Source organism: Centropristis striata, chromosome 4 (assembly GCF_030273125.1).
Source record: "Centropristis striata isolate RG_2023a ecotype Rhode Island chromosome 4, C.striata_1.0, whole genome shotgun sequence".
NCBI classification, from domain to species: Eukaryota; Metazoa; Chordata; class Actinopteri; order Perciformes; family Serranidae; genus Centropristis; species Centropristis striata.
In genome coordinates this window covers 2440956-2463415 of record NC_081520.1, presented here as the reverse complement: position 1 = coordinate 2463415, position 22460 = coordinate 2440956, and the positions used below count along the sequence as shown (strand labels likewise).

The 22460-nt window shown below is 36.6% G+C and overlaps 1 protein-coding gene across 1 annotated transcript; it reads left to right on the top strand.

Annotated features, from left to right (window-relative positions):
- Nucleotides 1-1408: 1408 nt before the first annotated feature.
- sirt2 (sirtuin 2 (silent mating type information regulation 2, homolog) 2 (S. cerevisiae)) lies at nucleotides 1409-22168 on the top strand. The gene is made up of 16 exons (XM_059331782.1): nucleotides 1409-1564; nucleotides 1730-1779; nucleotides 2804-2852; nucleotides 4763-4873; nucleotides 5005-5046; nucleotides 5170-5276; nucleotides 7653-7709; nucleotides 8967-9035; nucleotides 9795-9924; nucleotides 11759-11818; nucleotides 11973-12028; nucleotides 12109-12185; nucleotides 15011-15062; nucleotides 15148-15215; nucleotides 18610-18676; nucleotides 20939-22168. The coding sequence occupies exons 1-16, from the start codon at nucleotides 1549-1551 to the stop codon at nucleotides 21077-21079; spliced, it is 1152 nt and encodes a 383-aa protein (XP_059187765.1). The 5' UTR covers nucleotides 1409-1548; the 3' UTR covers nucleotides 21080-22168.
- Nucleotides 22169-22460: the final 292 nt, after the last annotated feature.

The window sequence follows — 22460 nt, the reverse complement described above, 5'->3', positions numbered from 1 at the left end:
TGTAAATGAAAACCACATGTTAGTGTGTCAGTATGTATTCCTAATCTCCACTGTGGAAGCTTATGTGAGGAAACAAAATCCGATAATCCAGTTTGATGCACTTCAGACGTGTCAGAGCCTACAGGGGGCGGAGGAAGACACTGGTAAGACTGGGAGACGAGACTGGACGGGGATGAAGAAATCACTGCTACTTTTGTATGTAAGGACACCATCTACAATGATTTGGTAGCTAGTTTTATGTGAACAACTTGTTATATAAATTGTACTGTAAAAAAAACAAAAACAAAGGAAAACAGTAAAAAAATCTAGCAGCAAAAGTTATTTTACAGATAATTCATTTTCAGATATGTAAGATATATAGTAAATATCAGTATTTAATAATAAATTATATTTTGATGAATAAAAATATGTCTGTATAATAACTAAAGGTTGTTTTTACTTTGATATGACATTAAGTGTATGGCAACTTTTTCTGCCAGACTTAATTCAGCCTTAAATTTACATTCAGCAATATGTGAATTTTTTGTATTTTTACATATAAGTCATTGGAATTTAACATTCACAACCACTGAGCAATAAAATAATGCTGTAAACAAATCTATAATCTCCCATATTAATATACAGATCTGAGCTTTCTTTTTATGGATAATATTTATAACAAATGTATTTCAAATTATTTCAATAAAAACCCTGTAAAAAATAATACAGCAAATTTCTTTAAAATAAATATATTTTATATATTTATTATATTTGATTTATTTTTATATTATATTTAGTTATTTTACAGATAACTCATTTTCAAATATGTAAGACGTGTACAGTTAATATCAGTATTTAAAAATAAATTATATTTAGATAAATAAAAATATGTCGGTTGTTTTTACTTTGATATGACATTAAGTGTATGGCAACTTTTTCTGCCAGACTTAATTCAGCCTTAATTTTACATTCAGCAATATGTGAATTTTTTTTGTATTTTTACATATAAGTAATTGGAATTTAACATTCACAACCACTGAGCAATAAAATAATGCTGTAAAAAAATCTATAATCTCCCATATTAATATACAGATCTGAACTTTATTTTTATGGATAACATTTATAACAAATGTATTTCAAATTATTTCAATAAAAACCCTGTAAAAAATAATACAGCAAATTTCTTTAAAATAAATATATTTATTATATTTGATTCATTTTTATATTATATTTTATGTTTATATTTTTTGTTTTATACAGTCTATTTTTTACAGTATAGCTCTCTATATCTCTCGTGTTTATAACAGCGAGTTTGGTAAATATATTGAGTTTTATGTGATATTTAATAAAACATTTAGTTGCTAAATATGCTGTAGGAACCAATTATGTCATGGAAACTGGGTCACAACGAGACACGGACACTGTTTCTGACGGACAACAACAAGACGGTTCATCCGAGTGCTGCTAGCCCTTTAGACGAGAAAACCTGTCGTAACTTTGTGAAATATTTGGATTTAAATTAATTGTCATTGTGACCCTTGTGTTGGAAGGGTCTCAGTAGACGGATAGATGTCTGAAGCATCGGGTAGGAAGACTTTCTGATGTTTAAAATTAGTTTTAACTTTAAAAACGGGAGACGGTGTTACACCCAACCGCGCTAGCTTGTTCGGCTAGCTACATAGCTAACAGCTACACGGAGACACATTCCTCGAGACAGACTCTGACGTGTTATTTAATTATGTGTTTGTAGAACTTCCTAATAAAGAAGAAGAAGAGGAGGAGGTCACGCCTGAACCAGAGGTGAGGATTTATCTGCATGTTAGCGGGTTATTGTCGCTCAGCTCAGCTGTTCTCAACCTTGGGGTCGGGACCCCAATTGGGGTCGCGAGATGATTTCTGGGGGTCGCCAAATAATTTTGGAAGTCAGCTCTGTCTCCACTGTGTTAAAGTGTTCATGTGTTAATGTGTTTTAGTCTTTTTGGTCATTTTGTGTCTTTTTCTGGTCATTTTGTGTCTTTTTTGGTCATTTATGTCTTTTTTTTGTCATTTTGTGTCTTTTTTTTGGTCATTTTGTGTCTTTTTTTTGGTCATTTTGTGTCTTTTTTTTTTGTCATTTTGTGTCTTTTTTGTCATTTTGTTTCATTTTTTTTGTCATTTTGTGTCTTTTTTTTGGTCATATTGTGTCTTTTTTTTGTCATTTTGTGTCTTTTTTGGTCATTTTGTTTCATTTTTTTGTCATTTTGTGTCTTTTTTGGTTATTTGTGTCTTTTTTTGTCATTTTGTGTCTTTTTTTTGTCATTTTGTGTCTTTTTTGGTCATTTATGTCTTTTTTTTGTCATTTTGTGTCTTTTTCTGGTCATTTTGTGTCTTTTTTTTGGTCATTTTGTGTCTTTTGTTTGGTCATTTTGTGTCTTTTTTGGTCATTTTGTTTCTTTTTTTTGGTCATTTTGTTTCATTTTTTTGTCATTTTGTGTCTTTTTTGGTTATTTGTGTCTTTTTTTGTCATTTTGTGTCTTTTTTTTGGTCATTTTGTGTCTTTTTTGGTCATTTTGTTTCTTTTTTGTATGATCTGAACTGTGCTTGTGAGATTGTGTTCAGTGAGCGGGGGTCGCGGACAACATGCATGTTAAATTGGGGGTCGCCACTCAAAAAGGTTGAGAACTACTGGCTCAGCTGACTGTAAGCTTTGTTATGATAAGACAAAGCTGGGACTAAAGTCTGACTAACGCAGATCTCTGGGGGAAGAAAGCTTCCATTGACAGCTGATTTACAGCTCGCAGAGTCGCTGGTGATAATGTGTTAATGCGTTTTGTGTTTTTTGTAGGAGGCATCCAGCGACAGCAGCGGGGAAGAGGCTGCAGGAGACACTGAGAGTATGTGGGGAAAATATGTGGAAGTGGAGAAAAAACACTGGATATGAAATTATACCCAAACAGCTGTGGTTGCAAAGTTAATGCCACATTTGGTGCATTGTTGTTGCTGTTGTACTGCAGATGTACTGCTTACATTCATGTCACTACAACATTTAATTGTTCGTGAAGCATCACCTCCACAGTCATGGAAAAAATTATTAGACCCCCTTGTTTTCTTCCATTTCTTGTTCATTTTAGTGCCTGGTACAACCAAAGGTACATTTGTTTGGACAAATATAATAATAACAACAACAGAAATAGCTCTTAAAAGTAAAACTGAAGAGCTGATATCCGGACATGTTCCATGTTTTTATTGATTATAACCAAAATCGTTATCAATAAAACCATGTTAAATGTCTAGATATCAGCTCTTAAATGAAACTCTTATCAGCTATTTTTATTATTGTTTTATTTGTCCAAACAAATGTGCCATTAGTTGTACCAGGCACTAAAATGAACAAGAAAGCAAGGAGAAAACAAGGGCGGTCTAATAACTTTTTTCACGACTGTGTTTATTAAATGTGTGACGAATCTGCTAAATGGGGAAGAAAACAGCTGCACACAACAGTACGGGCACCAGTTAGTTCGGAAACCAGTAAGGACACAACACCGGCCCCACGATACGATTTTGTCCCGATACTTGAGTCACGATCATAGACTGTATAAAATAATCAAAAGCAGGATTTGTGGATTTGTGGAGCAGGATTCAATCGAGCAGTGTTTTGTCAAATAAGACAATATTCTCAGTCTGTCTCAGTCACTTCAGTCTTTTTATTTCTCCACAACAAGAATCAGTCCCACAGACTGACCAACAAAGCATTCAGTCAAACTGAACTGATATCAAACATGTACGGACGACAACAACTGCAGCATTTTATCAAACTTTCAAGAACTTTAAGCTTCAATGCACATTAAAAAAAAGCCTAATTTTGCAGCGTTATTTCAACACAATATCCTGATGCACATGGTGCCTATAGATTCCTTATATGGAGAATTTTCTCTTATTTGACAGAACAATTCTTGATTGAATTTACTTTTGTGGACACAAAATGCAGTTAAACAGTGAAATCACAATATATTGTATTACAATACTCACCATATTCCAAAATACTTCAAATAGCAATAATATTGTATCGTGACTCAAGTATGGGGATAAAATCGTATGGTGGGGCCTCTGGGGATTCACACCTCTAATTATTGGTATTATTGAACTTCATATTAATTCCACCAAATCCCACTTTTAACTATTAACTTTTTTTTTTTTTTTTTTTAAACATTTGTTTATTGATTTTTCAGTGACATAACAAAATCAAGAGATGACATTACAAGAGTCAAAACAGTGTCAAGTGTAACAAGTAAAATAATAATAATAATAATAATAATAAAAATAATACATAAAATGAATATAAAATAAAATAAATAAATAATTAAATAAATAAAAATGGAAGCGAACAACAAATACACAGAACAAAACAAAAACACAAACAGGTCACCCACTGCTAAATAAAAGTCTAATAATATGTTCACTTAAGCAGAGATAAATAAAAAACATTCCCAGCATGCTACAAAATCACACAAGAAAAACTCACAACTAGTAGACAATCAGGGTGGCTACTCAGGAATAAAAAGCCGTAAAAATCAATCCCTCAACATGTGCAAAAAACGGACCCCAAGTTTTATCAAACTTTGCAAGAGAGCCATGTATGGAGCACATAACCTTCTCCAATTTCACAAACTGAAGACTATTAACTTTTAAGCTATCCAGCATTCCCACTGCAGTTTCTACAGAAAGAAGAAAGATTTTTTCTGCATGCATAGTATTGTGTTTATGCTGAAATTCATTTGTCATCTGTTTCTCCTCTCCTCCTCAGTGGACTTCCTGCGTAACCTCTTCTCCAGCACTCTGGGCCTCGGCTCTGCAGACAAAGTGTTGGATGAGCTGACTCTGGACGCAGTTGCACAATACATAAAGAGCGGGAAATGTGAGTCTTTGCCTGCTTCCAGTCAGCTCATCCATTATGGCTGACCATAGGGGATTGATTTACTTTTAACAAGCCCGTTCATAAACCATTCATTATTTATTCAAGTCAGACATTTCTCTGCATCCACACAGGTAAAAACATCATCTGCATGGTTGGGGCAGGAATATCCACATGTGAGTTTCTCGGTTTTAATACCACAGAACACATATTTAAAAATATCAAACTTCTTTCAGTAATCATTGATTTGTTTGTATCATTTGTTCCTCTGTAACTCTCAACATCATCTCCACCCTCAGCTGCTGGGATCCCTGATTTCCGCTCACCAGGAACTGGCCTGTATGCAAACTTGCAAAAATATAACCTTCCGTACCCAGAGGCCATCTTCCAGATAGATTACTTCAAGGTGTGTGAAAGATCGAAACAGCTTTCATGGGAATCCATGAGAGTTTTAGCAAATTATTAGACAAAATATTGGAACCTTAATGATATACAGGGTTCGTACGGTCATGAAAAACCTAGAAAAGTTATGGAAATTGAAAATGCAATTTCTAGGTCCTTGAAAAGTTATTGAAAAATAAAATCCTCCGTAAGGTTTTGGAAAAGTCATTGAAATATTGCTGGATAATATTTAGAATGTGTAAAATAGGCCTGCCGAATTCTTATGCAATAGTATTTCTTAAGCAGGTGTCAAGTAACCTAACCTGGAGCATGTTTCAAACACTTGGCTGGAGCGCAAATAAAATTTCAGTCAGAAGATTTTTTTTTTACTTCAATCCATGTAAATATGTGTTTAGAAGAATTCAAGTTGCAATTAAAACATAGCAGGGTGTATCAAAATGTGTTGGTGGTTTGATTTAGAGGCACCGACTACAGTGGTCCGACTGAAATACATTAATTTTTTGGTCTTGAAAATTCATTGAAAGGTTATGGAAAACCATTGCTAAAAAAGTGTACGAACCCTGGATATACTGATTCTGAATATTCAACTAAGAAGCCAAGTCTCTTGGATTGTTGTTTCAATGTTGTGTAAATGCTAAATTGCAAGAATATGTCAATTATAGACGGTCCCTTTAAGTGAGCAGTCAGATTAGAGTGTTGGGACTAGGGATGGATGTTTGGAAGAAACCTGCCAACTCGATTATCTGTAACGTTAACGATCAATTAATCGATTAATCGCAGCATGCATACATGCGCAAAAATAAAATATAGATATACAGTGCAAAAGCCTGTTTTGATAACTTTTAATTTAAAAGGACGAAAAGAAACTTGATCCTGTCGATCATAAAACTAACTCAAGTGAGATTAAACTGTAAAGAAAACATCAAGGAGTTCAATGTTTCATGTTTTAGCTCCCGAAGAGACATGAGGTTAGTTTTCACAGAAATCTTCATATTTAAATGTGTTTAAATAAGTTTTGGATAAAATTAAACTCAGTAATTCATGTTAAGAAGATTTGATACAGAAAGCTAGTTTTGCTCAAAGTAATACTCTTGTATTTCTGTGTGTTTTATAATTGTTATTGCAACTTTCAGCTTGCTAACTGAAGCTTTATCCAACTTCATTCTCAGCTCATTGGCTGATTGACGTACGGCCGCAGAACTGAACGCTCGGCGTGTTTCAGTTCGACCAAATTCTTAACCATCATTAATCGTTTAACGATTTATTATTCCCTTCCTGAGTTGGGACCTTAAAGGGAACTTTACTCCATCAGAGTTATGTTACATAACCTAATTTTCCCTTGATGACATGCAGCTGCTGATTACGTAGCTCTCAATCTATATTGGACCAATTGAAAAACTTGCTGCCCCCTTAGTCACTTAGGCCCCGTTTACACGAGGACGCTCGCGGGTAAAAACGACAAAATATTTTATGTGAAGTGCCTTTCGTTTAGACGGTGACGGCGTTTTTGGGGCTTAAAGACGCAAAAATCTGAAACCACCCTCCAAAGTGTAAAAGTGTAATCCTCTCCTCCGTAGCGTGTCGTCTACACTGACAAGACACAAAACTCTGATCTGATCTGCTCACGTCACGTATGTGTTTACGTCACATACATGCTCCAGGACAGGAAATAAAGAAACGTGGGATTATTTCCATGGTGGGACCTTCAAGCTGCTCTGGCAGCTCTAATAAACTTACAGGAGTCTTTCCACCAAATGTCCAGGATATGTACAGATAGTATTAGTGAACAGAGAAGGATCTGGAATTACCTCCATCACATTCTGGATGCAGCGATTGGTGGGAGGAGCCAGACGGCTGTGAACGAGACCTGGGAGATCTAGTGATGGTGGAGAACTTTGTGGAAGGAGTAGCTGATGAAAATGTGTGGCGTGAAAACTTCTGCATGCCCAAAGATGCTCTTATGGCTTTAAGTGATGCCGCCTGGCTGCATACAATCCAATTTCACACACTTTTGCGTCACCGTATGCAGCAGATTTCCTCCCGAAAACGCTCGTCTAAACGAGGAATAAAAAGTGAAGACGCGACGCCACTTTTGCGTCTTCTGTTCAGACCGTCCTCGTTTAAACGGAGCCATAGACATAAGAAAACATGGGGAATTATGAACCAGTTTGAAAAAGTTTCCCTTTAACCTAAAGTCAGGAACAAATACACAGCACACTAAACCTCTTACCGCCATGCTTTCATCAGAGAAGCTATACTGTGGCTAATTGCGGAGTATACCCTTGAACAGTCATTTGGACACAACCTGTTTATGATTTCTATGATTTACTATGACTACTATAAATAATAAGTGAACATTCTACTCTCTTTCCCGTCTTAGAAACATCCAGAGCCTTTCTTCGCCCTGGCCAAGGAGCTTTACCCAGGACAGTTTAAGGTATAAAACACTTGCTGTTGCCTTGTAAGTAGGGTTGCAAAGGGGTGGAAAGTTTCCGATACATTTCCAGAAACTTCCAACGGGAAATTAAGATGGGGGATTTCGGAAATATTCAAAATCCAAAAAAACATTACAGTTTTAATTAATTTATTAAACAATCAATTCTGCCATTGAACAACAAAAACATGAATGTTGCGTTAGGTCTTAAAATGTATTAATGTTACTTTTATTTAAAATATATGCTTAAACTTCAGCCTCTTTTTAGATTTTTGAGGACGCTATAACAAAACTACAGAACAGAACTCAGTCCCTAATAACTAAGGGTCTAAGTCACTCATTTGAGCTTTGAATACATTTATATCCTTCGCAAGTAATTCCAGGCCTCCGATTTTCCATCATGCCTTTTGTGGTTTTTTTGCCGGTATGGATGTGAAATAGGTCTTAAATTGTATTCATTATGGTCTTTAAAAGTCTTAAATTTGACTTGTTGAACCTGCAGAGACCCTGATTATGCTAAAAAACTACATTTAAGTTCCCTGTTAAGGGCCAACCTTCATTTTTTTTTTTAAATCCCCGGTTTATACCTGTTAATTCCAATAGATTCCTGTTAATTCCCATGGAACCAACTTTTAAAATTCCAATTAAAATTGGTTAAAAAAAAATGCATATCATGATATTGGCAACGTTCCTACTTCTTGATGTAGTGGTTAAAGTTGTTTTAATCACATAAAGCTACTTCCTCCCTGTCGCTAAACACATGCACCTTTCAAAATAAGAGCACAGTGTGTTAACAGAATCCACCACAGAATTTACAAGAAGACTGTCAAAATAAGAAGCCTTAAGTAAAACATATAATAACCTTTATTCTCCTTTACAAAATTTCATTAAAATATGCCCCCGGAACCCCTAAATGGTTATTTTTATTATTTGCTCATACTCAAGAGTCAAGAGTAATTTTTTTTTGTATTTGGCAACTGTTGAGATTTGCACTTCAAACTACATTTAAGATTTTTAATTATTTATACAGACTACAAAAAAAATCATATTTTCTATCTTTTTAAGTATTTCCTAATATCGTCAAGAATATCGTTATCGCAAAAAATGCCTACAATATCGTGATATTCTTTTGGGGCCATATCGCCCAGCCCTACTTGTTAGCCTACATGGAAACATTTGAACGTAAACTGTAACTTCAGATAACAGTCAGCTTCTTCACAGTTGTTTGTTCTCTTGTGGTTGATTTTTATTGGTGTTTAGCCGACAATCTGTCACTACTTCATCAAGCTGCTGAAGGATAAGGGGCTCCTGAGACGTTGCTACTCACAGGTAGGGGAAAAACCCACTGAAGTCTCCCCGTCTTGCTCTGTACGTTGAATTTTTCCATTTCTCTATCGACATGAATTATGTTTGTTTAGTTTATTATTATTCATTCATTCATTCATTCACCTTTATTTAACCAGGCAGGTCATTAAGAACAAATTCTTATTTACAATGGCGGCCTGACAAGCGACAAGGGCCACTTGAGGGAAGGGGAGGTGGGCTAGGGAGTAAAACACAGTAAGGATCGTAAAAACGCAACAACAACAGTAACAACAATAACAGATAACAAAATATATATATATATATATACACACACACACATATATATGAAATTACAACAATAACACAGACAGACAGACAGACAGACGAACAGCAGTCAACAAAAGAAATATGGAGAAAAAATGGTGAGGTGGTATTACATTATTAAGATCCCCATTAGCTGCAGCAAAGCCACAGCTATTCTTCCTGGGGTCCAACAGTATCAAATATACAGTTAAAAACACAAAACATAATAAAAATAAAAAATAAAACAAAACAAAAATTATTCACATATTAATCCATATTACACACATTTCTACATATATGTATACATCATTACAAAATCTACTAACACATAATGCATATGTTGTATATACACATTCGTTCTAAAGCGTATACATTATAATAACACATATATATCTATAGAAATATACTACATACATATAAATATACCACGTTTTCTTATTTTGATAAATACTGTTTTATTAAACAATTGTGTTGATTCAGAACATCGACACCCTGGAGCGCGTGGCCGGGCTGGAGGGAGACGATCTCATCGAAGCTCACGGAACGTTCTACACCTCCCACTGTGTCAGCTTCTGCTGCCGCAAGGAGTACAACCTGGACTGGATGAAAGGTGCTTTAGAGGGTCTGGGGTTGTTGAGTTGTGAGTTCAGCCATGTGGGACTTTAACCTCCTCCCTGTGCTTTTGTTAGAGTTTTTTTTTTTTGCAGAACAGGCGAGAGGAGAGTAATATCCTTTTAACTATTTATTAAGCCAGTAATGAAAGAGTTCGCATGTACATGGACCTGAATCTGATCAGAAATATCTGTCTGTAAGAACCACCGTCAGAGAAAGGATGACTATCTTACTGTCAAAGATTTATAATGTGAATGTACAATTATCTAATTGGTCAAAACTGTTGGGTCAGCACCCTGGTTCAAACTCGGCCCACCCTTGATGACACAGGCTTAACCCCCAAAATCCACCGGACGCGTTACAGCAGCAGCACGTCAGTTTAGCGAGCCGGTCGTATACACGCGAGATAACGAGATCACGCGATAATCCTGACCATACGGGAGACCGCAAGATCCCGTGATAAACTCTAAACTCTATTTATACAGTCTATGGATAAACTGTGTGTATAAAGTAAACAACAACAATAAAAAACAACTTACTTTGCTTCTCTGACGTGAAAGATATGTTGATCTGACCATCTATCCTTATAAAAACAATATGTTATGTCATAAATGATTGTATGATGTTCCACTTCAACAATCAGTCTCTTGTCGTCCATGTCTCCGATCCTCTGAGACCCTTAGATTGATTGATTGATTGATTGATTGATTGATTGATTGATTGCTGATCTGGTGCCCCGGTCATAACATAATGTTGATGTGAAGTAGTTTTAGGCTGCATGAACTGCGTATTGTGTTTTATTTTGAAAGGGGTGGAAGTGTTTTACGCTGATTCTGAGTCGGACTTCCTGTCTGGTGCGATCTGCTCTGTTGAGATTCACGCGGTTTGGCAGCGTCTCGCGGAGAAATAGAAGTCCTACCTAATGCTCGCGGAGAGACGCTGCTGTAACGTTACGCAGCGCGCCCGGTGGAAATGCTCTCATTGATTAGAGTGTTACCTATTTGCAACGGCGTACGCGACGCTGACGTGACGCTGCAGTAACGCGCCCGGTGGAAATCAGGCTTAACCCCCAAAATCCACCGGGCCTGTCCGCAGCACGGTGTGGTAGTATGTGGCCATTATAGTCAATGTATCAACCTCCGCCGGCTTCATAGTGCTGCGTTTCAAACGCGGCCCGAGCTGGACAGAGAGCAGGTCGTTCTGACAGAAAGTCAGACAGAAATTGCCAAGCGAATCCCATCATTTTTAAAAATGAAACGCCATGAGCAGACTTCGGGTCGTATTTCACGTCGCTTGATCAACATTACATCACTACCTGTGGCACCAGGCCAGAAGGTCACAAGGAGAGATGGAGGACGAGAGATTCATTACGGAAATGGAAAAGTAGAATGTCTTATGTGACATCACCAATCCTTTTTACAAGGACAATACAGCGAACGAGAAGGCCTGTAACACAATTTCACAAGTTTTGGGTATTGACAGTAAGATTACAACCTATTCATTAATTAAAATAAATGTGTAAAACTCACATTTATCTATCTTAAAAACACATTGAAGCTTCAGAATATTATCTCCTGGTATCATGTGGTAGATAGATAAATAATTACAATGTTTGCAAGCTTTGCAAAATGATCAAAACAGCAAGTAAACACTGTCGGACAAAGGGTAAACACTGTGGCAGAAAAAAAAATGTGCAGAAAGTGGTAACTGTGTGTGTGCTCTGTTATATTCCATCTGTGTTTTATGCTCTGTTAAATACATGTCAAGCACCATTTACTAATGGTCATAATACAAATAATTGCTTAATTTTATTCATCTCTAACACTTTGCAGTTAAAATCTTTTCTGATGACATTCCGCGATGTGACAAGTGCAACAGTTTGGTGAAGCCAGGTCAGCGCATCTCTCTTTCAATGATCATTTTTGTTGTCATTTAGGTGTCATTTTTATTTCAAACCTCTTCATAAAAGCCCTACGGACCTTTTTGCACATCATTTTATCTCTTCCTTACTTCACAACATTGCTTCCCTTGCTTATGTTCACCCAGATATCGTCTTCTTTGGAGAGAATCTGCCCGTCCGGTTCTTCACTTCTATGAAGTCGGTGAGCACATGCTGGTGTTTGCAAGCACGCATGTTTCAACAGAATGTAATGTAACATCTTTGTCTTTATCCGCCTGTCAGGACTTTCCTCGGTGTGATCTTCTCATCGTCATGGGAACGTCTCTGCAGGTCCAACCGTTTGCAGGTCTGGTCGGCAGGTACTGAAGAGTTTCCCATTACTAAAATCTGGACGCTGCTGCAGTAAGAGTCAGGAAGTCTAGCAGCCACAGAGAATGTCCTGCTGTGGCTCAGTTGGTAGAGGGTTCGATCCCGGACCATAGCAGCATACATGTTGAAGTAACCTTGAGCAAGATACTGAACCCCAAATTCATCATCAGAAATGTTATTGAGTAGGATAAACCCCTTGAGAGGAATCCTCTGGTTTTCGAGGGGGTCCTAAAGTACATTACAAAACAAAACACTCAACAATTTACAGACATACAACAACAAAGACAACAGGCATCAACACAAACATAACAAACAAAAAAATGAACACAAGAATGAACACAAGAATAATCACAACCTCTCAATGGCCACAAGTTGGCCATAACATTAGCCTAGTAAAACTGAAAGAAGTAACATAATATTATTGTAAATTGAAATTGCATTTTAAAAAAAAAATAAAATAAAAATAAATATGACATAATATTATCTGAAACATGTGCAGTTTAACTCAAAATAAGAAGACAGGGCATATTTAAAACTATGAAAAGACGTCAATGATCGTATGTTTAAAGGAAGATTATTCCTCCGATGGCGCTTTGAACTTAAATGCTTTTTTACCAATTGTTTTATTCACTGTAGGAATGAAAAAGAAGTACTGAGATGAGTGTCGTAATTGATATGTTGAGGAATATGGAATCAAAAATCGAAATTTTTCATTATTGTGTGAATGAATTCCCAATGGTGGCAGGTGGCACCGTTTAGGGTAGCCTCTGCCACCAGTATGAATGTGTTTGTGAATGGGTGAATGAGCGCACTCTGTAGTTTAAATCGATTTAAGTTGTCACAAAACGACTAGAGAAGTGCTATATACAGTACAGGCCAAAAGTTTGGACACACACCTTCTCATTCAAACGTTTTTCTTTATTTTCATGACTATTTACATTGTAGATTCTCACTGAAGGCATCAAAACTATGAATGAACACATATGGAATTATGTACTTGACAAAAAAAATGTAAAATAACTGAAAACATGTCTTGTATTTTAGATTCCTCAAAGTAACCACCCTTTGCTTACTAGAATACAAGACATGTTTTCAGTTATTTCACACTTTTTTGTTAAGTACATAATTCCGCATGTATTCATTAATAGTTTTGTTAAATTTGCAATGTCAATAGTCATGAAAATAAAGGAAACGCATTGAATGAGAAGGTGTGTCCAAACTTTTGGCCTGTACTGTAAGTGCAGGTCCATTTACCATTACCATTATGAAAGACTCAGCAATAATCTGAAACATGAAGCTAAGGGCCCACTCACCAACAATTTGGGAGTTACTGAGTGTGCTTGTAAGAGCACACTATATACTATCCACCGGGGTTCTTCTTATTCTTCTGTTTCTTCCGTTATTTTCGGTCGATTGTTCCTCCTGGAGTTTTGGTTGCACATTCACTCAAAAGGTATCAAATCAACCGGCTCGGCCATGACAAGTGTGCTATGACTTTTTGGATGACATCACCGCTAGAGAGGAGAGGGAGAGAAAAAATTGTCAAAAAATTAATTTGGAAACTGCACCCGAGGCCGCAGATGCCACTCTACAGAAATAATGTATCCATAGAAACGTAGGAAAATTCTTCTTCTCGCTCACATTCGTCTGCTGAAGCTGTCAGAGTTATAGTTTGGGCGCAGGACGCACAGATGCGCCACCAACACGCACCAACAGCCTCAAACCGCCATGTTAAAAAGGAGGGAACATTTCTGGAGGAAAGCAGAGGTACCAGTTTCTTCTGATTGCTCTAAAAAAAACAATTTAAATTTTTTTCTTCATAAAACACATACCGTAATTTTTGGACTATAAGCCGCGCCTTTTTCCCCATTTTTCGATTCTTCGGCTTATATAACGGTGCGGCTAATCTATGGATTTTTACAGCTAACGGCCACTAGGTTACCTCCTAAATCTATGGATTTTACAGGTTACAGTCCACCAACTTTAACTCTATGGGCTCTATGACCGGTCCGCCAGGAGCGGCGGGCTCCAGCAGGAAAAGCTGGAGGCAGGTGTACGTACCAGATCGGCTCGGGGTCCTTCAGATACTTTAAACTATTTTTCACTTGTCTGTGCGTATTTCTGTCGAAAGCTACTTAGTTTGTCGGAGTCGCCGTGCCGTAGCGTTTTGTGTGACGTAATCAGCGGCAGACGAAGGACCCCGAGCCAATCTGGCAGGGCGCCGGAAAAGAGTGAAACAGGTAGCGCGCAAAAGTAAAAGTGAAACCGAGAGACAGAACGAGAGACAGACCGACATTACGAGAGCGAGATAGTTTGTGCAAAGGAAGTTTTCATGCACAAACCCTCATTATGGAAAACAAACGTAGAAATGCATTTGATGCAGCTTTTAAGTTAAAGACAGTCAATCTGGCTGTAAACGAAGCTTCCTCAAGCAGCCATCTCTTTCCCCACAATCCCCTCTGTGCACCAACCCTTACATATGGTAACTAAACATTAAAACACCGGCGGCTTATAGTCCAGTGCGGCTTATATATGTACACATCATTCAATTTAGCTGCTGCGGCTTATACTCCGGTGCGCCTTATAGTGCGGAAAATATGGTATGTAGATGTTCAGGAAGAACTCAGGATGCTCAAAGTGAAGTTGGTTCACTGATAGGGACTACGGTTTGGCCAAAAATGCTTTCTGTTCAAGGGACACTTTCAGCTGTTTTTCTCTCTCTCTCTCTCTCTCTCTCTCTCTCTCTCTCTCTCTCTCTCTCTCTCGGTTGATTGCTCTGCTCTGATTTTCTCTCCTGTGTTTCTTTGTAATTTAGAGTTTCTAAAAGTTGCCCCAGACTGCTGATTAACATGGAGAAGGCAGGGCAGGTAAGCCTTCGCCCCGCGATCTATATTTTTCTGTCTTAACCGATTTATTGCATCTGTACAACATTATTTCCATGTTTCTCTGCAGGCTGATCCTCTGCTGGGGTTGCTGGGTTTCGGAGGAGGGATGGACTTTGACTCAGACAAAGCATACAGGTGATACAAAGATGCTGCTACTTCTTCTCTACTGCTGTTTGAACCATGTTTCCTTTGTCTTCTTGCTACAACGTATAATCTAAAAACAGATCTGATATCACAAACTCAAATGTGAGCTGAATTGTATCAAATGTCTAAGTCAAATAATGCAGAAAAGATATTTTCTATGATTATTTAAAGTTTCAGGATTTGATCAACTGTGCCGCCCCCCAAAAAATCTGGGGCCCCAATAAGGACAATGCCTAACCCTGAAATCATTGAGGATGAAAACTATGCATTTCAGAAAAAATTCAGCTATTACAGAACCGTCCTAACTTAAGGATTTCAAAGGAGAAGAATCCTTGCATAGACCCCCGTGTCCCAAATTCAAAATAAGTAGCACTGTTGTTAGGTGTGTACAGGTGCAACTCAATAAATTAGAATATCACAGAAAAGTTTATTTATGTCAGTAATTCAATTCAAAAAGTTTAAATAACACATTATATAGATCCATTACAACCAGAATGAAACATTTCATGTCTTCATTTATTTAATTTATTCTAATTATAATGATTATGGCTTACATTGAATGAAGACCTAAAATTCAGTGTCTCAAAATGACAAAAGGCCAATTTTTATTTTATTTAATTATTTTTTTTCTTTAAATGATCAGCAATTGACTGATATTGAACATTCAATACTGGTGTTTTTTTGTTTTGTTTTTAGCAATTTGTTTTATTTTTATTTACTCTTTATTTTCTCAGTTTCTAGAATAGGTTGATATAATGTAGAATCATTTTAAATATTCTTCTCCAGTGTTTAATGTGTAAGACAGCAGTCTTCTGAGTACCTTTGCATCTTCGTATTGATGCAATAAATCTGTGCAAATATACATAGAAAAAAGGTCTGTTTTCATTTCAGTTTCAAGGGAGGAAAAGTTTATTTATGTCAGTAATTCAATTCAAAAAGTGGAAATAACACATTATATAGATCCATTACACACAGAATGAAACATTTCATGTCTTCATTTATTGAATTTATTCTAATTATAATGATTATGGCTTACATTGAATGAAGACCTAAAATTCAGTGTCTCAAAAAATTTGAATATTACAAAAGACCAATTTTAAAAAGTATGTTTAATATGGAAATGTTGGCCTCTGAAAAGTATGTCCATCTATATGACTCAATACTTGGTTGGGGCTGTTTGACTTGAACGACTGGAAATGGACTTTTCCATCATAATGTATTGAGATGCTCCTGTATGTGTGTATGGCAATGACAAATCATGAACATTGAAATATAACGAAACCTTTTGACTCTTTAAATGTCCTGGACCATGTATGAACAGGTCTATCGACTGAAAGGACAATTGATTAAATCAGTGTCTAATTAAAGTTATTTTTGAATCATTCATTTTTATTTGATTGATGATATATAAACTATATCATGCAGTTAACATATGCACCACCAGAGTGCGACAAAGCATTATCCGTGATGATCTTTCCTTTCCTGTTACCAGTAGAAAACTGTCCAGTCATCTCTGACAGCGCAAGTGAGCAAAATCTCTTTAACCCTCTGAACACCAACTAGCTTCAGTTTCGGAACATTTAACTAACTGTGGCCTTGTATTTCACTGCAATATAGTAATATAATGTAATAGAAGTCCTGCAGCTCCATGGAATCAGCACAATCATGGCTGAAAATACATTTCTTTCATAAATAATTAAAAAAGTAACTTAAAGTAAACCTCTGAAGCTGCACCTTTTATAAAATGATCACAATGTCTTTTTAGCACAGTTCACACACATTTCTCTGATAAATTATTTTTAAAATATTGTAATGAAATGGAATTTATATATGCAACACTTTTCCAACTGACCACAAGTGTCATAAATATTGGGGGGAAAAAAATCTCCACATATTTTACATATTGAACTATTGACATTTTTGTAACCTCTCCTCTCAGCTCTGTGTAAACAGCCTCTCCTCTCCTGTCCTCTCCTCTCAGCTCTGTGTAAACAGCCTCTCCTGTCCTCTCCTCTCTGCTCTGTGTAAACAGCCTCTCCTGTCCTCTCCTCTCTGCTCTGTGTAAACAGCCTCTCCTGTCCTCTCCTCTCTGCTCTGTGTAAACAGCCTCTCCTGTCCTCTCCTCTCTGCTCTGTGTAAACAGCCTCTCCTGTCCTCTCCTCTCTGCTCTGTGTAAACAGCCTCTCCTGTCCTCTCCTCTCTGCTCTGTGTAAACAGCCTCTCCTGTCCTCTCCTCTCTGCTCTGTGTAAACAGCCTCTCCTGTCCTCTCCTCTCTGCTCTGTGTAAACAGATTTTCAGTGAATATTTGTCACGTGTTTTCGTTGTGGAAACTTTTGTAACTTTTGTCAACTTTTTTCATTCATAATTCAGTGTTTCTATTTGAACATGCAACACATGGTGAATATGTTTACTGAGACTGGGATGTTTACACTAGAACCAAAATACAAAACACCCAGAACTGTAACCGTGTGTTCAGACCGGACGCGTAGCGAATTTTCGCCCAAGAGACTATTAAGCGCCAAATAATTCCCTCCATTTCATTCTGTCATCAACCATGACAAGCATAGCGTCCCTGTACCTGCTCTGGAAGTCCGAGATACGTCGGAAAACACGCCGTCGTGTCTGGGTGAGTGACATCATCCGGAGGCGCACTCAGCACGGAGAGAGGACCGCAGAGTACTTCCACCTTTTTCCCTCCTGCCGACCCACTCCTCCTTCCTGCCTCTTTTCTCCTCTCTCATGTATGTATCTCGGACACTGTCGTCCAGAATGTCAACGCTGATAGGCTGTCCCGACACAGCGTCACGCGAATATTTCGCCAAAGTTGAATTTATTGAACTCACGCGAATTCGCGTTGTTTCATTCGCGCCGCGACATTCGCGTCAATCGCGGCATTCGCGTCGCGCGAAACCCGCGATTCGCGCCGCCGGCAAAACTTTGCGTCTATTCGCGTGTTTGCATTGACTTTGTATGTAATCTTGTCGCGCGAAATATTCGCTACGCGTCCGGTCTGAACGCACCGTAAGAGTTAATAACCTTATTGGGGCTGAGATGATAAACCAAAGGAAATAAAGGCAAAATTTATTATTACCTCTTTGAATCTCGCACCCAACACATAGCCCATTACAAAAAAACTAAAACTAACACTAAAACTAATAAAAACTAAACTAAAACTAAGCATTTTCAAAAACTAAAAACTAAACTAAAACTAGAAAACTCACTCTAAAAACTAACTAAAACTAACTGAATTTGAAAACAAAAATTCACAACGAAATTAAAACTAAAACTAATGAAAAATCCCAAACTATTATAACCTTGGTATGTGCATCTGTACTAGGGACAGTGACTCCAGGTTCTAATGCAGTGACCTTGTCTTTCTCTCAGGGATGTAGCTCACATCAGCACCTGTGATGACGGCTGCTTGGCTCTAGCTGAGCTGTTGGGATGGAAGGTATGTGACACTATACTCTCATTGGTTCATTTGAGGCTGCACTCATTGTTTAAGTACAATCCATTTAGCACAGAACAAGCACATACGATTCTGAGGATGAATGGCTTTGGACTGTAGTGCAATTAATACTGTTGTTCAGTCAGGATGTAATTAGGCCAATGTAACCACTGCTGCACTTCAAACACAATGTGCCTCATTAAAGTTTAATCATTTCAATTTTAATGCTATCCGTCTGTTGTTTTAGGTTTTATGTGTCCTTTTTCCTCGATCTCATTTAATTGTTTTCTTCTAATTTAATTTGTTACTTGAAGCTCTCACTGTATCCTTCAGCACAGACTGAATGTCATTTTTGATTTGTACATTTATGAATGTAGGCTGAAGGAAGTGGTTACGGTGACACACTTTATGTGTGTCACCGTAACCACCGTAATATATATATATATATATATATATATATATATATATATATATATATATATATATAAATAAAATTAAAAAATATATAAAAAATGTATAAATATATTTATATATAATATAATAATAATAATAATAATAATAGTAATAACATTTATATATATATTACACAGAGCAGAAAGGAGAGGACTATTATATAAATATATTTGTCTTTTTTATATATTTTTTTAATTTTATTTATATATATATATATATAAATAAAATAAAATATTAAAAATGTATAAATATATTTATATATAATATAATAATAATAATAGTAATAACATTTACAGCTATATATATATATATATATATATATATATAAATAAAATAAAATATTAAAAATGTATAAATATATTTTTATATATAATATAATAATAATAATAATAGTAATAACATTTACAGTATATACAATATATATATATATTCTGCACAAAAGACATTTAAAGTTGTTTCCACTTCTAGCCATGATTGTGCTGATTCCATAGAGCTGCAGGACTTATAGATTTTATATTTTGTGAAATACAATGCCACAGTGAGGAAACTGTAAAAAGAGAAAAAAATGGCGTGCATTAATCTGTTCAAAAATAGGAAGATAAAACCACCAAAGGGGCAGTACCGTGGCCTACTCTCACTTCTTCTGACTTTTTCTTTGAGGTTGCCAGGTAACCAGCTGAAGTGCTGCACCACGGAACCGCAAAATGTTGTTTTAACAAACAAGATAATCAAATAACTTATATAAGCAGTGTTGGTAGGATTTTATTCTAAGCTTAAAACCTGTTGGCTCTTGTTTCATATAACATCTTTAAGGTTCATTAAACACCAATGATAATATGCATTTACATTGTCTGATTTTGGGGTATTTGATATCTAGTTATTAGCCATATCAGTAGCAGTCATCTAGACACTTCCCTCCAGTGAACCTTATGAATATTTATGCAGTAGAAGCAAAAGCAAAAAAAGGTGATAGTAGCTTTTGAAACCTTTTCCTGTGTGATGCTGTGGTCACTTCGGACTTCTCGAACAGCAAAGCATGTGCTGTTTTTCTCCAATTGTTTTCTCACAGTCTCTGTTCTGTACACTGTGCTCTGCAAAAAAAGAAAAGTTGGGTGAACTCAAAATTTCAAGGCAACAAACTTCGATAAAACTTTAAGTTGGACAATTAAACTAAATATTTTAAGTTTTGTTTTTGAGTTTGCTCAACTCTGAATTTCTCTGGCATGATTGTAACGCCGCTATGAATGTCAGCTAATGTTGTGACCACAATTTTGAGTTAGAATTGATATGCTAATGGCTACTCTTTTAGCTGTAACAAGCAGCGCCGCTAGCACCAGTTAGCCGCTAGCATCAGTTAGCCGCTAGCTTTCGCTAATGACCTAATTTCACAACAAAGAAATAAGAGTTATCAGAACTATTGTCCCTTGTTGTGAACCCCAACTTAAAGATATAAATAACAACAACTCACAAACTTGTTTTTGAGCAGACAACTGGCTCTTGTTTCATATAACATCTTTAAGGTTCATTAAACACCAATGATAATATGCAGTCATCTAGACATTTCTCTCCAGTGAACCTTATGAATATTTATGCAGTAGAAGCAAAAGCAAAAAAAGGTGATAGTAGCTTTTGAAACCTTTTCTGATGTTCCTGTGTGATGCTGTGGTCACTTTGGACTTCTCCAACAGCAAAGCATGTGCTGTTTTTCTCCGATTGTTTTCTTCCAGTCTCTGTTCTGTACACTGTGCTCTGCACCTTCATGCATTATTCATCATGTTCAATCCTCTCGTCTGTGCCTTCGCTTCTCTCCAGGCGGAGCTGGAAGACTTGGTGAAGAAGGAGCACGCCAGGATCGACAGTCAGGACCAGAAAGAGAAGGCCAGCGAGAGCAAAGGAGCTGCAGCCAAGACCAGCTCCGCTTCAGTGGCGCCGGAGCCCAAAAAGGAGGAGTAACACGTTAAAAAAGGGCTCTGATTCTAAGAAAAGCTACTGTAGTGATGTCACAGCTGGGAGTTGGCCCTCAGAGGGAGATGATGATGATGATATCAGGGTTTTTGTTTGGAAGTGAAGCTTTGAGTCTCATTTTCCATCTGCGGACATTTAATTCTGTCTCACAGGACGTGTGACATCGCTGAGTTTGATGCTTCTGTTTATCAGTCATTTGCACTTTACTGACATTAATCTAATTTCCTATTTTTCTTTAGCATTAGCTCTCATCGGCCTCTTCTGTATATTTCTTTCTGAGGCAGTCAACTCTCTGCATGGGCAGATTTTACTGCAGTAGATGGTGGATTTATTCAAGAAAAGGTGGTTAATATCGCCTCAACCTCGACTGTGTGATCATGACTTTACTGCATTATAGAACGAGCTGTGAACACATCTGATGGAGTGATTTTGGGAAATCCTCGACAACTCTCTTTACTTTGATTATCTGATGTCAGTTTGAGATCGCAAGAGCTCAGATAATTGTAAATATAACAATAGGATCATTAATTAAGAGCGACTTTTAAAATGTTTTAACCCTCAGGGCAGGTTGAGCGCATTTTACGCACTTTTTATTCTTCATTTGTTAATAGTTTTGGCTGTGGTCATGCATTTGGCAGTAATTTTCGACATGCATTGTGTATTTTTATTTGATCTTGTTATTTCCAGCTCAGCTCCTGTATTAACCCTTTGATGCACAACATACGGTCAAAAATGACTCATTCATCCAAATTTGATTTAAAATGATATGACCTAATACTATAATAATAGTAATTTGTTTCAAATAGTTACTTTCCACACTCATATATTTAATATATTTAACATGTTTATGTATCATTTTGTCACACAAACAGTGTATCTGGTAGGTTTTCACAGCGCTTCACTTTTTCCACATTTTTTATGTTTCAGCCTGATTCCAAAATTGATTAAATTTGTTTTTCCTTAAAATTATACACACAATACCTCATAATGAATTTTTTGACCCATGTTGTACAATAGAAGCGTAGTGATACAAAAAGGGTTTTTATTCAAAAAGTAAGAAATGAAAATATAAAATTAGGTTGTGCATCAAAGGGTTAAGGCTAAAATACACTGTGTACAAACAATAGTTACACTCTTAAGGTTGAGCCATTGAAACCCATTCACAATGCAATTTTTGATCTCACTTATGTTAAAGCATAATACATGCATTTTATTCAATCTTGGTGTCAATCTGGGCTTTGGCCTTGGAATTGATCATTTTACTACTTTCCACCAGATTGCCTCATTTTAACCATATTCAGCATATAGAGACAAACATGATTTATACACACAAGCATGAACTGCTTCAAATAAATAAAACATGGGTCAT

Coding starts and splice junctions, on each gene's coding strand:
- sirt2 (XM_059331782.1), top strand. Junction 5,047..5,169: donor TGGGGCAGGAATATCCACAT/GTGAGTTTCTCG, acceptor CTCCACCCTCAG/CTGCTGGGATCCCTGATTTC. Junction 11,819..11,972: donor CAACAGTTTGGTGAAGCCAG/GTCAGCGCATCT, acceptor ATGTTCACCCAG/ATATCGTCTTCTTTGGAGAG.